This window comes from Monodon monoceros, unplaced genomic scaffold (genome assembly GCF_005190385.1).
Source record: "Monodon monoceros isolate NGI ecotype Baffin Bay Population unplaced genomic scaffold, NGI_Narwhal_1 Super_Scaffold_15, whole genome shotgun sequence".
Classification (NCBI taxonomy): Eukaryota; Metazoa; Chordata; class Mammalia; order Artiodactyla; family Monodontidae; genus Monodon; species Monodon monoceros.
The window spans coordinates 79,613,261-79,635,292 of NW_021703771.1; the positions used below are offsets into that span (position 1 = coordinate 79,613,261).

At 38.1% G+C, this 22,032-nt stretch overlaps 1 protein-coding gene across 2 annotated transcripts in view; it reads right to left on the reverse strand.

Annotated features, from left to right (window-relative positions):
• Positions 1-22,032, reverse strand: part of SERAC1 (serine active site containing 1) — a 78,484-nt gene that overhangs the window by 33,403 nt on the left and 23,049 nt on the right. The window contains exons 1-6 of one of the 2 annotated variants that reach the window (XM_029224197.1): positions 10,396-10,447; positions 9,823-9,898; positions 7,746-7,782; positions 5,036-5,172; positions 2,369-2,458; positions 972-1,103 (exon numbers count right to left, since the gene is read on the reverse strand). In XM_029224197.1, coding sequence (XP_029080030.1) covers positions 972-1,103; positions 2,369-2,458; positions 5,036-5,172; positions 7,746-7,782; positions 9,823-9,898; positions 10,396-10,401 — 478 coding nt within the window. In that variant the 5' untranslated portion in view covers positions 10,402-10,447. Of the gene's footprint in view, positions 1-971; positions 1,104-2,368; positions 2,459-5,035; positions 5,173-7,745; positions 7,783-9,822; positions 9,899-10,395; positions 10,495-22,032 lie in introns of those variants that run through there. The other variant, XM_029224196.1, reaches the window with a different exon arrangement.

Consider the following 22,032-nt stretch of genomic DNA (forward strand, 5'->3'; position numbering starts at 1 on the left):
GTTATAGCATCCCAAATGGACTAAGGACATGTATCAAAAAAAAAACTGCAGCCATTGAAGGAGACATTTTTTAATAATAGCACTATATAACTTGGGTGAGTTCTTCAGAATCAAGTGGGGAACTTTTAAAAAATCTACATGCCAGGGCTCCAACTTTGATTTTTCCGATACAGTAGAAGTCTGAAATGGAGTCCTGGAAGGCAGATTTTGAAACAGATCAGATTTTTATTCTAAGTCTCCACTCGCATTAAATAAGCTTATTTTTACAGTATAAATTATTATAGCCACCACTCAATCAAACTAATTAACTTGTATGAAGACAGAGATCTTATTCTGAGACTAAATTTTTCTTTGAAAACATTCTTTTTTGTTTACCCGTTTTTACAAGATGACTCTACTAACAAAGTGTACTTTAGCTCCTGTACTCAGAGCAGATCTGATCTCTTGCTCATGTACTTTTACTGCAGAACTTGTGATTTTAAATACAGCTAAATATTTAAAATCTTCCTTAAAAAACAAATATACACACGCAAATTAGGCACATTTGACCAAGTATTAGTATTAAAGCCAAATAGACTGTCAAAGTGAATGCAAATGTAACTTCGATGCAGCCAGCAATTAAAATATATTTTATTAAATAGGAACCAAAAAAACCACAGACACATTAGGCCATAACTATCAGAATCAAGAGTTTCTCCAATCAAGTAAAAGTTCATTCTGGTAGAAAGTTATACAAATATATCTACCTCAGTTTTGAGGGTGTTCTTACCAAACACAATACGACTGCTAGGCCAGCAGGTTTTACACTTCTCTATCACTAGAGTTTCTTTTAAATTTTTTTGAAAATATTTTTTACATATATTAATATTTCCTGAATTATTTTCCTTCCTTAGTATCTCCTTCCCTTCTCTTTTACATCAGAGATCAAGAGCTAGCTGACGGTGTGCCATGTGTTCAGATGGTTTCATTACCATGCCAGTGACGGGTCTCTGCCATTTCCTGCACAGCCTGCAGTCGTGCTGCTCTGTCATCAGACTTACTTTTCCTCAGGAGCAGCCACACAGCACATTCGTGATCTTCTATGTCAATTGTACTAAAGGTGTCTTTGTTAAAAAAAAAAAAAAAAAAAAGACAATGTGAACAGTTAAAACAACATTTTCATCCTCACATTTAAGACAGTAATTTATAAATATTTTAAATCTACAATAGGAAAGTTATATCCGTCTCCAGGTGTTGATAATGACTGATAGGTTTCTTCTCAGTTCTGTCATATTATTTTGTTTTATTTGTTACATATATTTTGCATGTGCTTTTGTTTTATATATTATGTTGCTTTCACAATGAGATCTTTTTTTTTGGCTCCTTTTCCCTAAAAAACTTTTTATTATGAGAAATATCAAGCATATGGGATAGATTAAAAGAATAATTGACATCCAATTGACATTGACATCCACATGCTTACCACAACTAGATTTAATAAATGTTATTATTTTGCCATATTTGCTTAATCTATATGGAAGTGTGTGTATTTTTTTTTTTTTTTTTTTTTGCCATGCTGCACGGCTTGTGGGATCTTAGTCCCCCAACCAGAGATCAAACCCGGGCCCTCAGCAGTGAAAGCGTGAAGTCCTAACCACTGGACTACCAGGGAATTCCCCAGGATGATTGTGTATTTTTTTCCGAACTATGTGAAAGAAAGGCGCAGAAATAATGACATTCCACCCTTTCATAGTTCAACATGCATCTCCTAAGAATAAGCCTGCATTCTGCTATATAATCACAATGCCATTTTAACACCCAAAAATAACTAACAAAAATCTTCCAAATCATCTAAAATTCACTCCAACTCCATATTCAAATTTTTCCAATTGTCTTCAAAATATCTTTAGAGCTGGTTTTTTATAAAGCAGGATTTGATTAAGTCTCTTTAGTATCTTAATTCTAGAAAGTTTACCCACCTTTTTTTTTCATGATGCCAACTTTTTAAAGAGATCAGGTCAGCTCTTTTATAGCTAGCTTCACAATGCAGATTTGCCTGATTGTGAAATCTACATTTTTGATGGAATATTCTCATTATGAGAAAGCATGGGAGTGATTTTATAACAAATTTTAAATTTTGAAATATTCATCAAGAATCTCAATATTTATTTACAACTATCTAACAAACAACAATGCATCCATAAAGATAGAAGGAAGAAAACAGTCCAAGGCATCAAGCCCTTAAATATAGCCCAAGAGAATAATGTTCCTCAATTTTCCATAGCTATAATAAATGTTAGTATAAGAAATGGGAAAAAAATCTCAGGTTGATCATCAAATGACTTTCAGATTACTGATAAGGAGTCTCAGTTAAATATGTGATACTTACCAGCAAATGGACCCCGTAATATCCTGGCTGACGTTGCCAATACTTTTCTTACTGCTTTGTGAAGCTCTTTTCTTGCCTGGTAGGTGATTCCTAAAATGATTACAAATTTAAATAAAACCAAGTAGGTACTCTTAATGCTATGTATGCTCCAATACTTCAAAGAAAAAAATGTATAAACTAAACCCCAATTTTTTCAAAAAGAAAATATAAAACAGCATCTTTCTCTTTTTACTGTCACTATTTAAAGCAACTAAAACCATTATGGGAACACAGAACTCTAGATCCCCCAAAAAACACTGCTTTCCTAGTCAGGGAAAAAGTAAAAACAAATCAAAAGCAAAAACACTAACTAAAACTAACAAAAATCCTCATATACAACATAGGATTAACTACATTCAGGAAAATGTCACTTAAAAATACCACTCTCAAAGTGAAATTTAGAGATACCTTACTAATGAGATTAAGCTCTACTATATAGGTAAATTATATGCTATAAAAATTATCTGTGTAATTGAAATTGTAACACACCATAAAAGCACGTTGAAAGAGGAAGGTGAAATAACAATAAACACAAACAGGAGAGAGTGGTGATATATATAGCTGTAGACAGGGGAGCAGCAGAACCTGCCCACTCAGGGAATGTAAAGTGCTCACAGGCATGGTTATTCTGGCTGACAGTGTAGAACAGGCAGCTGTAAATCTAGTGTGATGACTCCCCAAGCTACCCATATCCTGATGAAAAGATACTCTTCTGCCCCAAAATCTCATGTTCACCAAGCAATCGTCTGATTACTAATTGGATTTCCATGTGACCAAAATATGGAGAAGGGGAGTGTTCTGACTAGTAAAGACAGGTTTTCCAGCCTTAACGACAGATTTTTTCCCTCTGTAAAGAAGTTGGTATTCATACTTGTGAATCCATCTCATGAGTTTAGTGTGCATGAATAAATGCCTTAGAGCAAAAATACCTCTGAGCTAAGTGACAAAAATCATGTTTTTATGCTTGCTAAACTGAGGACCAGCCTCCGAACCGACAGTTCTCATGAAGGTGAGGAACTCCAAGTTTAGATTAAAAAAGCTGGCTAGGGCTTCCCTAATGGCGCAGTGGTTGAGAGTCTGCCTGCCAATGCAGGGGACACGGGTTCGTGCCCCGGTCTGGGAAGATGCCACATGCCGTGGAGCGGCTGGGCCCGTGAGCCATGGCCGCTGAGCCTGCGCGTCCGGAGCCTGTGCTCTGCAATGGGAGAGGCCGCAACAGTGAGAGGCCCGCGTAAAACAAAAAAAAAAAAAAAAAAAAAAAGCTGGCTAGTCTTCACCTGACTTAGTTATAGGAGAGCTGCAAATATGGGTTAAATATGAAAGTCCAAAATTTTATCTTCAATTAATTCTTTAGGAACTTGGTTCTCATAGGGTTTGGTGATTCATAGAGTTAGCTGAACCTATTTTATTAATATTGTGCTTTAAATACTCATTTTTTTATTTTTTATAGTTTTTTTCTTCCAGTTTTCCTGAAATACAATTGACATACAGCTCTGCATAACTTTAAGGTAAACAGCATAATGATTTGACTTACAAACATCATGAAATGATTACCACAACAAGTTTAGTGTACATCTATCATCTCATATGGATACAAAATCAAAGAAAAAAAATGTTTTCCTTGTAATGAGAACTTCTTAGGATTCACTCTCTTAACAACTTTCATATATAACATACAGCAGTGTTAATTACATTTACATTTATATTTATTAATGTTATACATGACATCCTTAGTACTTATTTACCTTATAACTGCAAGTTTGTACATTTTGACCACCTTCATCCAATTCCCCTTCCCCCACATGCCCCGCCTCTGGTAACCACAAACCCGATCCCTGTTTCTATGAGTTTGTTTGTTTTTGAAGTATAATGACCTACAACACTGTGTTAGTTCATGGTATACAACACAGTGATTCCATATTTCTATACATTTCAAAATGATCACCATGCTCAGTCCAGTTTTTATCTGTTACCATACAAAGGTATTGCATAATTATGGACCACATTCCCCACACTTCATACCCATAATTCATTTATTTTGTAACCAGAAGTCTGTACCTCTTAACCGCCCTCACCTATTTCTCGCCTCCCCTCACCCCACCCCTCTGGCAACCACCTCTTTGTTCTCTGTAGAAACGATTCTGTTTCTGTTTTGTTATGTTTATTCATGTTTTATTTTTAGATTCCATATATAAGTGAAATAATACAGCATTTGTCCTTCTCTGACTTATTTCACTTAGCATAATATCCTCTGGGTTTATCCATGTTGTTGCAAATGGCAAGGTTTCATTCCTTTTTATGGCTGAGTAATATTCCAGTGTATATATGTACCACATCCTCTTTACCCATTCATCTACTGATAGGCACTTAGGTTGCTTTCATATCTTGACTATTGTAAATAATGCTGCAGTGAATAGAGGGGTGCATAATCTTTTAGAATTTTCTTTGGATAAATACCCAGGAGTGGCATTGCTGGTTCTATTGTAGTTCTATTTTTAATTTTTTAAGGAATCTCAATACAGTTTTCCATAGTGTTTGTACCAATTTACATTCCTAAATACTCATTTTTAAATTCAATAAGTAGCTTCCATTTTTCACGAAGATGGGATTACTTTACCATAAACTTACCGTGATTTTCTCTTTTATCTAAAGAAACTGTGTGCACATATATGTATGACTTCATTTTTTCTTTTTGTACCACTTGAGTATCTAATGTCAAAGACTTCTTCAAGGCCAGAACTTCATATGTAATAAATAAAGAACCTCTTAAAAAGAAACAAAAAATTCATCATAAATATATGATCTAAATATAACACAGGAGCCACTCTTTTTTTTATTAAGCTTTTTGTAGAACTTTTTCTTTCTTTTTTATTGGGAAACATAACGTATATACAGTAATGTGCATATAACATAGATTATACATATATATGTATAAATGTATGCACACATTTCAGCTTACAAATAATAACAAATAGCTGCAATACCATACCCAGGCAAAAAAACGTTAACAGTACCCAGAAGCCCACAGTGCACCCCTCTCTGATCCTGACCCACTCCCTCATCTCTATAGCTAACTATTATTCTGGGTCTTATTATAGTAATATCCTTGCTATTCTTTATAGTTCACCACCTAAACATGAACCTTTAAACAACGGGGCTTAGTTTTGTCTGTCTGTGAACTTCACAGGAATGAAATCACACTGTATGTATTCTTTAGTTCACCTTCTGTTTGTGAGATTCATCCATGTTGTTACATGTATCTGGAGTTCATGCATTTATATTTTCACATGGTATGTGATTCATCCATTGTATAGCTATACTACAACTTATTTATCCATTCTACCACAGATGGGCAATTTAGGGAATTTCTATCGATAGCTTGAGTCTACTACAAATAATACTGTTACACATTGTATACATCTACACTGTAGGCATGTGTATATGTTCCTCTAGGATACATATCTAGAAGTAAAACTGCAGACTTTCTGAAAGTATATATATTGTTCAACTTTACGATAGTGCGAAACTGTTTTTTTTCAAAGATTAGACAATTTGTACTCCTTATCACCAGCATATGAAAATTTCTCCTCTCCTAAGAGTTATACCTAAAATCAAATATTAAGAGTGAAATACAGGGGACACAGTTGTGTCTCAGTGGTTAAGAATCCACCTGCCAATGCACGGGACACGGGTTCAAACCCTGGTCTGGGAAGATCCCACATACCACGGGGCAAGTAAGCCCGTGCGCCACAACTACTGAGCCTGTGCTCTAGAGCCCGCGAGCCACAGCTACTGAAGGCTGTGTGCCTAAAGCCCGTGCTCCACAACAGGAGAAGCCACCGCAATAAGAAGCCCCGCGCACCACAAGGAAGAGTAGCCCCCGCTCGCCGCAACTAGAGAAAGCCCACGCGCAGCAAAGAAGACCCAACGCAGCCAAAAATAAATAAATAAATATATATATATATTTTTAAAGTGAAATACAGGGAATTCCTGTATTACTGCACTGTAATTCCATGCAGTGGTTAGGACTCCGCACTTTCACTGCCGAGGGCCCGCGTTCAACCCTGTTTGGGGAATTAAAATCCTGTTCCTGCACGGTGCAGCCAAAAAAAAAAAAAGAAAACTGGAAAGAAAAAAAAAAGTGAAATACAATGTTGTGTATCCTAAAATGAAGGATTTTCCCCTAATCAGATTGACCTACACTAAATCCAGACACAAAGGCTGCACTCTGTCTGGATTCACAACTTAGAAACACACAGTTTTATGAAGCCTTTTTCTGAGCTTCCCACCCTAAAGCAAAAGCAAGTAAGACAGAAAGGCCAGACACTGGCCAGTACCAGAAGAATAGAGAGAAAGCTCTCAAGAATCATCACCTCTCCTGGGGAATCTATCTGAGCAGCCAAAAAGAACATATCTATTCAGTATTTTTATCATGCTTTCCATGAAAGACAAAACTCTTCACCAGAAATTGTGATTAATTTTCACTATATTCCTGAATATAACTGTGATATAAACAAAGAAATTACACTATAGAAAACAATATACATTTATCTTTTGCCTGGAATGAGTCAAAAGAAAAAATCATCTAAATATGTTTTGTCTTACCTTACAATGTCATGGAGAAATGTACGTATTTGGATAAAATGCCAAATATATTCCCTTTATCATTTTAGCATCTAAGGGTTGATTTTATATTTATACTAATGAAAAAGAATATTATTAACAAAAACACTAGAACAGTATTAGACATAAACTTAACATATATATCCTCCGCCCCCCCAAAAAAAGGAAAGAAAAGAGAATGAAAAATAACGATTTGGGGGAAGATAGTCACTCCAGTCATTAAGCATGTGCCTCTGAAACAGCATGAGATGAGAGTGTCGATCTATTGGTTTTCTCAGTCAATCTCAATTTCCTTTCATAAGAGCTTTATGGTGACTTAAAGGATGTTCAAAAGTAACTCTGACTATAGTTGATTTTTACCTTCTTCACCCTCTTTATAACCTAACACAAGATGTGATTTTAGGTGTGTGAAAGCTAATTAGTGAGTGCCTGCTCTGTACATGCCAAGTGCTTCCCTCAGAGAAACAGTGCCAGATGGGCAGAATCCCCATTGTACACCTCGATCCAAGAGAAAACACTCCTCAGGAGTTAGAGTAACCGGATCAAGACAACATTGAAGTGGTAGAACCAGTGATTAACCAGGGATGAATCCACATGTTTATAGATTCCAAAATCTGTACCCTTTCAGTGCCCCATGCTACCTGTAAATCACTTCCACTGAGATTTCAAACAGTAGTATCATAAAGCCAGTTAATATTTCACTGTTGACACTTACCCTAAAATAAGTGATCCAGTAAACTTTATTATATTTCCTTCAAAAAGAAAGGGGAAAAAAAGTCAATGTGATGAATATCAATTGGAAAAATTGATATCTTTCCATTAATATAATCATTTACTATCAACACATGGCTTCCTATTCCCAGATACAAAAAATGAACCAATAAGCACTGAGTCCAAAATATAATCTGTATTTCATACTAATTCTCCCCTTCCTCCACCCCTTCTTATTCTGCCATCCTCCACACTAAATCAGTAAGAAACCCTCGTTTTGCTGCACTACTGATACTGCCAGGCCTAAAGTGCTTTCACTGAATGCAATGTCCAGGGAGCTAACTGTCCTGACTTTTTTTTTAGTTCACAACCAGTTAAATAAAGGAATGGGAAGAATTCTCCATATCACTACCTAAGACTATATTAAGGGATTATGTTTGTGAGGTGGGACACAAAATGATTCTTCCCAAAGAAATTATGTTATAATTGGTGGTTAAGTGCCATATACAGGTAGTCCCATTTAAAATATAGGTTAGGGACTTCCCTGGTGGTCCAGTGGTTAAGACTTCTCCTTCCAATGCAGGGGGTGCGGGTTTGATCCCTATTCAGGGAGCTAAGATCCCACATGCCTCACAGCCAAAAAACCAAAACATAAAACAGAAGCAATATTGTAACAAATTCAATAAAGACTTTAAAAATGGTCCACATCAAAAAAATCTTTAAAAAATATATAGGTTACTTTCTACAAGTTTATTTATAAATTTTTTGTTTGGAACTTGGAAAAAATTTTTTTAATATTAAAAAAAAAAAGTCCTAGTGGCAGACACAGCTAGCTGCCTATTCAATACACATAAGCCCCTTAATTCTTACTAACACAACCTGATTACTACATAAAGATATTCAAATTTCCTTGATTCTTACTAACACAACCTGATTACTACCTAAAGACATTCAAATTCAATACACATAAGCCCCTTAATTCTTACTAATACAACCTGATTACTACCTAAAGATATTCAAATTTCTTTACTACCTAAAGATATTCGAAGATACCTGATTACTACCTAAAGAATCCTCTGCAGGTAGGGCTGGCTGTGCAACACAGCTGTAGCCAATATATATATACACATATAGAGAGAGAGATGTAATACATCTATATAAACATATGGATGGAAGTCTATAGGGAGAGATCCCTCCCCAAATAAAAAGACAAAGCCTCGTAACATGGCTTTTGGTCTTTCTGCCTTCTTGATGTCCTGGGATTCAGCAACAACTTGTGACCATGAGGACAATAAGATAATAGAGCAGGAAGACGAGAGAATTGCTAAACTGTGATTCCTGCCCTAAACTGTCTCCATCTTGACTTCCTGTTATGTAAGAAAAATGAAAACCTTACTAATTTAAGCCATTATAGTCTAGTTTCTGTTATATGTACTGAACACAATGTTAACTAATATTACCCATGAAGGTTAGGGACTGCAGGCAGCTCACGAATATCTATGTAACCTATAATTTGTTGGCTGTATAGAGGTAGGTAGCCCTTTGTTCAGACCTTCAACTTATGCTGCCAAGAACACACTTCTCCATACTGAGGGATAAGGAACTTTCCTCCATCAGCTTCCCTATGCATCAGCCAAGGGAGATGGAAATTCCTCCCAAACTCTAGGACCCAGTGGTTCCAGAACAGGAAAGAGGGCAGTTCCAGAAACTCTGCAGGGATGAGATCGAAAGTTGTGACACACAGAGCTTCTTGACTGTGCAACCCCTCTGGGATCTTTTTCATTCCAAGATGGCTTCCTGGACTTCCCAGGGAACAGCCAGTTTATTTCCTCCTATACTGCTGCCATCTGTGTCTTCTTACTAGGATGTTTCCTTTTCACTAAGCCCTGGAAACAGAATACAGACTCACAGCCTTTTCTCCTGCCCCAAAGTGTATTTACTACTCTTGAGTGTGTTTTGCTAGAAATGATGAGAGAAGAAAAGCTCCCTTCTCTGTCCCACTCCTCTTTTTATTTTTAAAATACAAAATCACAGAATTTTCTAGATGAAAAAGATCTATCCTAAAAACTGATCTTTCTTACCGATCAAAAGGAAGCTCCATGAGGACAGAGACTTCATCTTATTCAATACTGTATCCTCTGGGCCTAGTAATAGTACCTGGCACATAGCAGAATGAATGAAAGATGGCCTAGGCCAATATTCTCATTTTACAAATAAAGATTAGTAATAAGTAATGTAAATAAAGATTTACAAATAAAGACAGTAGATTAGTGCTAGATCCTAAGTTCCTGTAGGACAAGCAAAACATCTTCCTGGTTCACCACTGAATTCCCAGAACCTAATACATGTGCCTGGCACCATGTTTTACAGAAGCTTAATAAATGGCTGCTGAAAAAGAATGCAGTGACACTTGAGTTTAAAAGGATGAGTATGAATCTTACAGGAAACATAGGGGAGGGAAAAGATTCCCAAGAAAAAGGAGTATGCATGGCTCTGGGCGTACAAATTTGGGGTGAACCTTTAGTACAGAAAAGACATAAACAACTTTAAGATTTATCATGGATTAAATAAGTTTTTGTGGACAACCCTGGAAAGTTAACCACAATTCTATCACTGTTTCTACAAGAAGATATTGTTGTTTAAGCTGTACTCACTGACATCTCTCCAATATGTGTTGCTTTTTGGCGGAGGAGTTGAGGTTCCCATTCTTCTGCAACAGATGACGCAATAAGCAGCCAGGGACATTCTGTGTGCTTAGAACAATTATAACACGTTTAATTTAGCATGTAATTAAAAACATTTCTCTTAACTATAAGAACATGTCACAATCACAGTAGACTGCCCACAGAGTTAGATTTTTCAAGACCTGGAAAAAAAGTTTTCAATTAAAGAAAAAAAATTTCTCCCCTAAAAATTTAAAGCAGACTTACTAGAATAGTATTTTGCTAGTACCTCAATGATTATTCTTCAAACTGTGTCCAACTGTGAACAATGATTAGTAGGAAAAAGGAAAAGAGATTATTAATCAGAATATCAATATAGGAATCAAAAAATGTTAATGCCTTCTAAAAATATATATATGCATATAGATAGATCTATTTATCTTTAGTGACTGAAGTCCCTACAGAAATGAAAAGCAGCTCTGAATGGAAGATATACTTAGGACCCACAGAAGTGTTTAGCTTTTCTCCAAGGCCTTCAAGAGGGTACCCAACATTGTTTAAAATCTTTGAAATGTAATCGTTACTTGTTGGCATCCTGTCAAAGAAGGAGATGTTGCCCAACTATTTAATCACTATCCTTTTGCTCAACTATTTCATCAACTGAGTAAAGAAGATCTAAATATGATGAATGGTTTCTAGAACAACTCAGTATTCTAGAATCATAGATTGTCTTTGGATGAGACGTTTCTTTCTTCTTTTTTCTTTTGCAATAAGAGAAAAGAAAGAAGATGCCTTGAGGAACTCATGTGAGAAATGGTCTTTGGCTTAATACATTAAAAACTTCTGGCAGCTTTACAGGGATTAAGGGGAAAATTGCTTGGTGTACATGTGTAAGAAAATCTGTTAGCAATAACACAAAATAAAAAGCTTAAACATTTTTTCTTGTAATTCTAGTACCTCAATTGATGACTAAGCAAACTAGTTTAGGCAACAGATAAACTTGTAAAGGTCACTGTTTTAAAGGTCATTGTATCTTATTTTCTCACTGTTTAAAGGGTTGCTGCTACTTCTCTGTGAGACACAGGATAATGGTAAAAATGATACAAAGACAGCAACGAAGTAGGTGCTTATAAAACCAAGGCAGAATGCGATGTAAACTAAGAGTTTATGTATAGATTTTCATTTTAGTTACTACATGAAAACTTTTGACTAAAACAAAAATGCAGAGCAAAAATATACTGCTTCCTTCAATCCCAACATCTACTATGAAAGTGGTCAACTATAAAACATTAAACGAATATTGTTTACTATTACTTCTCTGGCCTAAAAACCTTCACGGTATTAACTTAAACAAACCACCCGCCAGCAGGTTCCCCTCCCACCAAGTCCTGGAACTGAATGAGTATAGTGGAAATATACTTCCTCATCTTATTTCCCTCTAGATTTCCTCAAATGACATCACTGGTTCTTTCAGCTTTTTCCAGAATAAACTAACTCTAACTCTCTTTCAACTCTCTCAGCGTCTTCACTATTTCCAGTTCACTGCTCTCCAGTCTCAACAAACCATCCATCCTTGCTTTCCGGGGGTGAGCATCCATCCCATGGTTGTACTTCCTTCCCCACCCAGCCTCGACTCCAGGGTGCATCACTGCAACCTCTCTCTCTACCTGCTTCCTCAACATACCAGAGTCCTCCTCCTTCTACTATCCTGCAGCCCCAACCTGAAACATGTGTTTTCTCTGTTCTTACACTTGGACAGCCAAAATTGGGGGCAGGGGGACAAAAGGCAAACTGGGAGTGTGCTCTCAGAATGACTTTGCCTGTCCTTAATCAGTTTTCTTCTCATCCCCATGATGACTGCTCTAAATATCCACATACTCTGCCAAGCGTCCTACCCTACCTGCATCCTTTTCAAATGATCTTGTCTCTTATTTCACTCAGAAAATTACGACTCTGAACTCCCTCAACTTCTGCCCCCATACCTACAAGCAGGGATTGATCCAGGTATTGAAGGAATCAACATTTATTCAAATAGTGGGGAGAGGGGAGGTTCCTTTAAAAAAAAAACACCACAAAACCACAAATATCAAATTAGGTACTAAAATGAAAGTGATTCAGAAGGAGAAAAGATATCACAATAAATTACTGGAGTCTTAGAAATTTTGATACCTTTCTTCTGGGATTTCATTAGCTAATTTGTCAGAAATGCTTACATAGAAATACTTCAGGATTACACTCTGGTGTTCCTCCCTCCCTAAGACATTACAACTCCTAGTAACTCCTAGCACTCACAGGGGCCCATGCAAGTAAGGCACCCTCAAGCCTAAGCTTCCTAATATCACAGGAAATCTACGCTGGCCGACTTGCATATCTTTATCTGCATCGCCTTTTCCAGATTCCAAATGGATTTTTATCTGCACTGTTCTTTCCTGTTTCTGAGGAAAAGGTCTCATCCCTTTTTCAAAGGGAAATGTACCATCTATGTTCTAGATATCATTTTTTCCCTTCCATGTGGACCTTGATTCATTATCTGTCTTTCTCTTCTTAATTTTCACACACTCCCTCTCTATCAGCTCTTTCTACTCCTCCCCCCTAAATACTGGATGTCCAATATGCTCCTATCAAAACACAAAAACAAACAATTGGAAAAAAAAAAGTAAAACCTCAGTCTACCCAAGTGCCCTCCAGCTATTGCCACTTCTCTCACCTCCCTTTCCTAAGATTCTTTCCCCAGTGTGTCTTCCTCCAGCGCTGCAACAGCCCTCCCCAAGGTCACCAGTCAGTGACATCTTTGCTGCTAAATCCACTTTTCAGTCACCATCTTACTGTCTTTGTCTAAAGCATTTGACTACTCCCTCCTTGTCTCCTCTAGCTACTATGACACCTGGTTTTCTAGTTTGATTCCCCTATTACTGGCTGCTCCATCCCATTACTCATTCAACAAAGAGTTACTCAGTTATTGAGCACCTACCACCTGTCAGGGATGGACACCTGAGATGTGAATAAAGCAGCACAACTCCCTGCTCTTACTGAGCTTACAGGTGTCTCTGCTGCCTCTACCCAGCCCTTAAATATTAGTGTTTCAGTGGGTTCCGCCTGTGCTCTTCTTTTTTCCTCATGTTATATTCTCGTGCTAAATAATTTCAGTGTTTTCATCACAAAGCTTTACCTGTAAGCTTTTGATTCCCAAGTCTCTACAACTAACTCAAGTCTCTCTGCTAAGCACATATATTCAACTGCCTAATGCATATTTGCACCTTGAAGCACCACAAACACCTAAAACCCAGGATGTCTAAAGTCAAATCATCATACTCTAGAAATCAAATATCCCAAGACCATTTATTACTAAACCATAGTTTCCCTATTGATTAGAAATGACTTTTCCCTACACCAAGGTCTAATCTACCTAGGGTCCATTTCTGGAGAATTCTGTTCCACTAACACATTTGTCTAACCCTGCATCAATAATATAACACCTTTCTTAATTATTATACCTTTAAAATAAGCCTTGATAGGTTCTAGAGTGAGTACCCCTGCCCCCATTCTTGGCAGGATTATCTTGGCTCTTGGGAATTATTTTTTTTGGCAATCTCCTACATTTTTAATTTTTAAATTTTATTTTACTTGTTTTTTTATACAGCAGGTTCTCATTAGTTATCCATTTTATACATATTAGTGTTTATATGTCAATCCCAATCTCCCAATTCATCACACCAACACCAACACCCCCCCGCCACTTTGCCCCTTGGTATCCATACGTTTGTTCTCTACGTCTGTGTCTCAATTTCTGCCCTGCAAACTGGTTCATCTGTACCATTTTTCTAGGTTCCACATATATGCATTAATATACAACAGTTGTTTTTCTCTTTCTGACTTACTTCACTCTGTATGACAGTCTCTAGATTCATCCACGTCTCTACAAATGACCCAATTTCGTGCCTTTTGATGGTTGAGTACTATTCCATTGTATATATGTACCACATCTTCTTTAACCATTCGTGTGCCGATAGGCATTTAGGTTGCTTCAATGACCTGGTTATTGTAAACAGCGCTGCAGTGAACATCAGGGTGCATGTGTCTTTTTGAATTGTGGTTTTCTCTGGGTATATGCCCAGTAGTGGGATTGCTGGGTCACATGGTAATTCTATTTTTAGTTTTTGAAGGAACCTCCATACTGTTCTCCATAGTGGCTGTATCCATTTACATTCCCACCAACAGTGCAAGAGGGTTCCCCTTTCTCCACACCCTCTCCAGCAGTTATTATGTGCAGATTTTCTGATAATGCCCATTCTAACTGGTGTGAGGTGATACCTCATTGTAGTTTTGATTTGCATTTCTCTAATAATTAGTGATGTTGAGCAGCTTTTCATGTGCTTCTTGGCCATCTGTATGTCTTCTTTGGAGAAATGTCTATTTAAGTCTTCTGTCCATTTTTTGATTGGGTTGTTTGCTTTTTTTAATATTGAGCTGCATGAGATGTTTATATATTTTAGAGATTAATCCTTTGTCTGTTGACTGGTTTGCAAATATTTTCTCCCATTCTGAGGGTTGTCTTTTCGTCTTGTTTGTAGTTTCCTTTGCTTTGCAAAAGCTTTTAAGTTTCATTAGGTCCCATTTGTTTATTTTTGTTTTTATTTCCATTACTCTAGGAGGTGGATCAAAAAAGATCCTGCTGTGATTTATGTCAAAGAGTGTTCTTCCTATGTTTTCCTCTAAGAATTTTATAGTGTCCGGTCTTACATTTAGGTCTCTAATCCATTTTGAGTGTATTTTTGTGTATGGTGTTAGGGAGTGTTCTGATTTCATTCTTTTACAAGTAGCTGTCCAGTTTTCCCAGCACCACTTATTGAACAGACTGTCTTTTCTCCATCCTATATCCTTGCCTCCTTTGTCATAGATTAGTTGACCATAGGTGTGTGGGTTTATCTCTGGGCTTTCTATCCTGTTCCATTGATCTATATTTCTGTTTCTGTGCCAGTACCATATTGTCTTGATTGCTGTAGCTTTGTAGTATAGTATGAAGTCAGGGAGTCTGATTCCTCCAGCTCTGTTTTTTTCCCTCAAGACCGCTTTGGCTATTCAGGGTCTTTTGTGTCTCCATACAAATTTTAAGATTTTTTTGTTCTAGCTCTGTAAAAAATGCCATTGGTAATTTGATAGGGATTGCATTCAATCTGTAGATTGCTTTGGGTAGTATAGTCATTTTCACAGTATTGATTATTCCAATCCAAGTACATGGAATATCTCTCCATCTGTTTGTATCATCTTTAATTTCTTTCAGCAGTGTCTTATAGTTTTCTGCATACAGGTCTTTTATCTCTCTAGGTAGGTTTATTCCTAGGTATTTTATTCTTTTTCTTGCAATGATAAAAAGAAGTGTTTCCTTAATTTCTCGTTCAGATTTTCCATCATTAGTGTATAGGAATGCAAGAGATCTGTGCATTAATTTTTTATCCTGCAACTTTACCAAATTCACTGATTAGCTCTAGTAGTTTTCTGGTGGCATCTTTAGGATTCTCTATGTATAGTATCATGTCATGTGCAAACAGTGACAGTTTTACTTCTTCTTTTCCAATTTGTATTCCTTTTATTTCTTTTCCTTCTCTGATTGCCGTGGCTAGAACTTCCAAAACTATGTTGAATAACAGTTGTGAGAGTGGACATCCTTGTCTTGTTCCTGATCTGAGAGGAAATGCTTTCAGTTTTTCACCATTGAGAATGATGTTTGCTGTGGGTTTGTTTTTTAATTCTTCTAGGTCTCTGTTAAACATTTCTTGCATCTTCTCTATCTTTGCCTCCATTCTTTTTGCGAGGTCCTGGATCATCTTCACTATCATTTTTCTGAATTCTTTTTCTGGAAGGTTGCCTATCTCCACTTCATTTAGTTGTTTTTCTGGGATTTCATCTTGTTCCTTCATCTGGTACATAGCTCTCTGCCTTTTCATCTTATCTATCTTTCTGTGAATGTGGTGTTTGTTCCACAGGCTGCAGGATTGTAGTTCTCCTTGTTTCTGCTGTTTGCCCTCGCTATTGGGTTTTTTATTGGAACTGAATTGAATTTACAGATTAGTTTGGAAAGAACTGGTATCATGTGGGGTGCCTCCATTCATGAAAGGTGTATCTTCAATTCTTCTTTTAGATCTTTTGTAATTTTCTCCACAAAGGGTCATGCATCGTTTTTCTTTGTTTCTTCCTTTCATGGAAAATTTCAAATGTATACAAATAGAGACAGAATAATAAACTCAGCCCCATCACTCAGCTTCAAAAATTGTCAACACATGGTCAATCTTGTTTCATCTATACCTGCTCTATCCAATAGAACTTCTGCATGATAGACATTTCCTATTTATACACCACTAGTGTGAAAATATGCTAATGTGACTGAGGAACTGAAATTTCAGTCTTTTAAGTTTTAATTAAATTTAATTTAAATACCCACATGGTTAGTGGCTATGGTACTGAACAGTGAAATCTATACTGTAACCCACATTCACTTTCCACCACCATAACACTCAATTATTTTGAAGCAAATCCATAATGTCATGTAATATATAACCTGTAAATACTGTAGAATGTTACTGATGGTTAAAAAAAAATTAACCATCATTATGTCCCCCTTGAAAAAAATTCCTTAGTATCATCAAATATCCAACAAATGTTTCAATTATTTCATAAACTTCTGTTATGCACTATTGGCCTGTTAGAATTAGGATCTAAACAAGGTCCACATATTGCATTTGGTTGCTAATGTGCCTCTTTTTTTTTTTTTTTTTTTGCGGTACGCGGGCCTCTCACTGTTGTGGCCTCTCCCGTTGTGGAGCACAGGCTCCGGACGCGCAGGCTCAGTGGCCACTCCTGGGCCTAGCCGCTCCGCAGCATGTGGGATCTTCCCGGACCAGGGCACGAACCCGTGTCCCCTGCATCGGCAGGCGGACTCTCAACCACTGTGCCACCAGTGAAGCCCAATGTGCCTCTTTTTAGAGTCACTTATTTTTACTTTTATTTTTATTTATTTATTTGTTTGTTTGTTTATGGCTGCATTGGGTCTTCGTTGCTGTGCGCAGGCTTTCTCTAGTTGCGGCGAGCTGGTGCTACTCTTCCTTGTGGTGCACAGGCTTCTCATTGTGGTGGCTTCTCTTGTTGCGGAGTATGGGCTCTAGGTGCATGGGCTCAGTAGTTGTGGCTCGTGGCTCTAGAACACAGGCTCAGTAGCTGTGGTGCACGGGTTTAGTTGCTCTGCAGCATGTGGGATCTTGCCGGACCAGGGTTCAAACCCGTGTCCCTTGCATTAGCAGGCAGATTCTTAACCACTGCACTACCAGGGAAGTCCCAGAGTCACTTATTTTTTAAATTACTAGTTTAGATTTTCTTTTTTCTTGAATTAGTCTTGATAATATCTATTTTTCAAGAAAATGGGCATTTAAGTTTTCAAAATCATTAGCATAAAGCTGTTCATGCTATTCCTATGATCTTTTTATCCCAAAATTGCCTACCTTTTTTGTTCCTAGCATTATTTGTGCCTCTTCTTTTTTACTCTTGAGCAGTCTTCTAAAAGCGTATTAATAGAAAAAAATCATTTATTAATTTTTATCATCTACTGCTTTTGCTGAGCATCTCTATTTTATTTTGTTTTTTTTTTTTCTATTTCTGCTCTTCACTATTTTCTTCTTTCTTTGGATTCACTCTGTTCTTTTTGCAACTTCTTCAGTAATACTTAACATATTATGAGCATTTCCTGCTGTTTCATAAATGCACTTAAGACCATAAATTCCCCTCTAAGTTTTGCTTTACTTCAATTTCACAAGTCCTGATACTTCCACTGTGATTTTCTCTAATCCACGGATTAGTTTGTTTTTAGTCTCTAAACATACAAAATTTCTAAAGATTATCTTTTTCTTGTGCTATATGACATAGATTCTTTGGAATTATGGAGACTTACTTTGTTACCTAGTTGCAATCAATATTTATAAATGTATCATATAAACTTACTCTTCGTTATGGGCAAAATTTAGTAAATCCATTATATCAAGCTTGTTAACTATGTTGTATAAAAAGGGATTCAACCCTACCCATTTGGAACCCAGAATGTGGCTGGTTAATAACCAAGTAAAGGTTTTGATTCCTGAAAGCTTAATGGAAGAACTGTTTAGCTCTTTCCATCAGAACACCCACTATGGGAGGGACGCCACCTTATAATGGAAACAAGATTTTATTCAAGGACCTATTATGTCCAGGACTGTTCAAAGGGTTATACAGAAGTACTTGACTTGTGTTAAAAATAACACCAGAAATAGGCCTCCTCCCCCTCATATGGAATTCAGGAGGTGGGGGGTGGTGAGGGGGAAAGCCCAGGGAAAGGCTGGCAGGTAGATTTCATGGTTATGCCCAAGACTAAAGGAAACTTTCATTATCTAATGGTAATGGTAGACACTTTTACAGGCCAAGTGAAAGCACTCCTGTGTCAGACAGAAAGGGCTTCTGAGGGAATGAAGTCCTTACTTAAAGAAATAATTCCCAGGTTTGGACTCTCCAGCTCAATTCAGAGTGACAACAGATGAGCTTTTGTTGACAGTAGTACACAAGGGGTTTCAGAGCAACCTGGAATAAAATGGAATTTACATGCATCCTGGAGATCCCAGTCAACTGGGAAAATGGAGAAGAGGAATTATACTTTGAAAGGACTGTAGACAAAATCTGTCAAAAAACTGATTTAACATGGGACAAAATATTGTCACTTGCACTGTTTAGAATCAGGGTGGCCCCTAGAAGCAGACTCCAATTGAGTCCTTATGAGATACTGTACAAGAGACCACTCCTCTATTCTGACTTGCTAGGCAGACAAATTTCTGATCAGAAGTAAAAGAATTAGATACTATGAGGTATGTACAAACACTGGAATTAGTTTTGAATGCTATTCATAGATTTGCCAATAACAGGATGAAGTACCCTACAGATTTCCCCCATCATCAGATAAAACCTGGGGAACAGGGAGCTTTGAAAAACCTGGAAAGAAGTACTCCCAGAAAACCAACCACAATCCCAGTGGGTGGGGCCTTATCAGGCTTTGCTAGTAACTAACTCTTCTGTCAAACTTGAAGATGTTAAGCTTTGGATACACTCCCAAGTGAAGGGGCGATCCCTCTTGCCCATCACCACAATAAAGGAGAAAACTGCTGCTGAAAGCCATTAACAGATCTTGAAGTCCTCTTTAGAAGAAACAGTAAGAAGCAAAGGGGATGGCTCCTTACATTAAGGTAAGGACTGTAATTTTTCTGTTGCTGGAGGAAAGTCATATTATCTGTGTACCAAAACCCTGCCTTTGTTTGATCCTGGAGGCTAGTTCCGACTCCTTCTCAAGATAAAGTTACTTTACTCCTTCACTATAATTACACTACTCTGGAACTGAAGTACCCACTTCTCTCACACTCGCATTTAGACCTAGAAAATAATGGCGAAAAGGCCAAGTACCTCCTCTGGGAACAGGCCTATGTAAACCCCCAGCAAAGCTTGTTGAGCATGCTGATCCAACTGGAAGCCAAAGTGGCACGGAAGCAATGGTCCACTATACTGGGGTGCAGAAAGCCAGAAAGCCAAGCTTTGGAAAACCTACGGCCCACCCTGGGCGATGGGATCTTTTGAGCAGTAACTGTAAGTTACACCACTGCGCCTTGACGGCCTCAGCTCCCCGGATTAATAAAAAGGGGCTATATCAGGTAGTACAACTGGTAGGCAAAGGGGACAGGAACATTTTCCAGAGACAGCACATACTGCCTATGGGAAGCCACTGGGCCCTGGTGAATAATGAAGCTGTGCCCCACGTTTGGACGCAAGTCTCCATGTTGAGCTGCACTTTGAAAAGCAACATTTGGTTCTGCCCTCAAACCCAGTGGGACTCAGAGACCACTCTGACTTGGCCTACAAGAAAGACCCCCATACAAGATAACATATGGTGGGCTTCCCTGGTGGCGCAGTGGTTGAGAGTCTGTCTGCCAATGCAGGGGACACGGGTTCGTGCCGCGGTCCGGGAGGATCCCACATGCCGCAGAGCGGCTGGGCCCGTGAGCCATGGCCGCTGAGCCTGCGCCTCCGGAGCCTGTGCTCCGCAACGGGAGAGGCCACAACAGTGAGAGGCCCGCGTACCGCAAAAAAAAAAAAAGTTAACATATGGTATATGGGAAAAGGAACGTTCCGCTGAGAAAGAGTCAGTAATGAGACAGGCGTTCTATCTGATGGGTATTGTAACAATAACACCTTTAGTATGAATGACACAGGAATTTGGTGCAATTATGGTACAGTCAGGAAACTGTAATGTAAAAAAATAAATGTATGGTAACACTGATGTAGGTGACTATATGTACAGGAACTGGAACTAACTCCCCCACCCCCCACTCTACTGTGTAAGTTAAGGACAGCTGGATTGGAGGAAATATCTGAACTAGTCCAGCAGGTCTTGCAATAGAGTGCTAAAGAATTCCACTGAGTACAGATAATGGTAGACAAGGGAGAAAAGAGAATAGTGCAACGAACAAGAGACTATGCAAACACTGTTCAGGAATCATCAGTTGGTTTTCTTCTTTTCCAGTCCGTGGGAAATTTTTATTACATTAAAGAGAAGGCTGTTCTCTTTCTGACAGTCATTCTCTCATTTTTCTTACAGAAATGTTATTGTAAGAGAAGGATATGGCAAGCTAAGAAAAAGAAATTTTAAGGTTAAGCCCTGGGGCATCACCTGGTCACCTCACCACCTACCAAACAGATAATTGTGCACAAGCTGATCACATTTCCCAGGGCCACCTCCCTCACCTTGCCTTTAAAACCCCTTCCCTGGACTTCCCTCGTGGCACAGTGGTTAGGAATCTGCCTACCAATGCAGGGGACACGGGTTCAAGCCCTGGTGCAGGAAGATCTCACATGCCATGGAGCAACTAAGCCTGTGCACCACAACCACTCAGCCCACGTGCCACAACTACTGAAGCCCACATGTCTAGAGCCTGCGCTCCACAATAAGAGAAGCCACTGCAATGAGAAGCCCACGCATTACACTGAAGAGTAGCCCCTGCTCGCCGCAACTAGAGAAAGCCCATGCACAACAAAGACCCAACACAGCCAGAAATTAATTAATTAATCAGTTAATTAATTAAAAATAACTTTTTTTTTCATGGCTTCCCTGAAAGCCATCACAGAGTTAGGGTCTTCTGACCATTAGAGGCGCCTGTACTACTTTCTTGGTATCTCACAATAAATGCTGTACTTTCCTTCACCACAACCTGGGCCAGCAGACTAGGTTCGCTGTATGTGCGGTGAGTGGACCCAAGTTTGGTTCAGTAACACACACTTAAACAGCACATACAAAATCTCATGCCCTCTGGGACCCAGGGCAGAAGCAGTAATTTGAAGGGAGCCTGGGTCAGACCTACTTGCTGATCTTGGAGAATCTCCCACAGAGGCAGGAGAAATATAATATAATATAATAACCAGAAAATATAAACCAGCTTTACAAAAAATGTTAAAGTGACTTCTCTAAGCGAAAAAGAAAACTCCACAACTAGAAACATTAAAATTACGAAAGGAAAAAGCTCATTGGTATAGACAAATAAACAGTAAAGGCAGCAGATCATCCACACACAA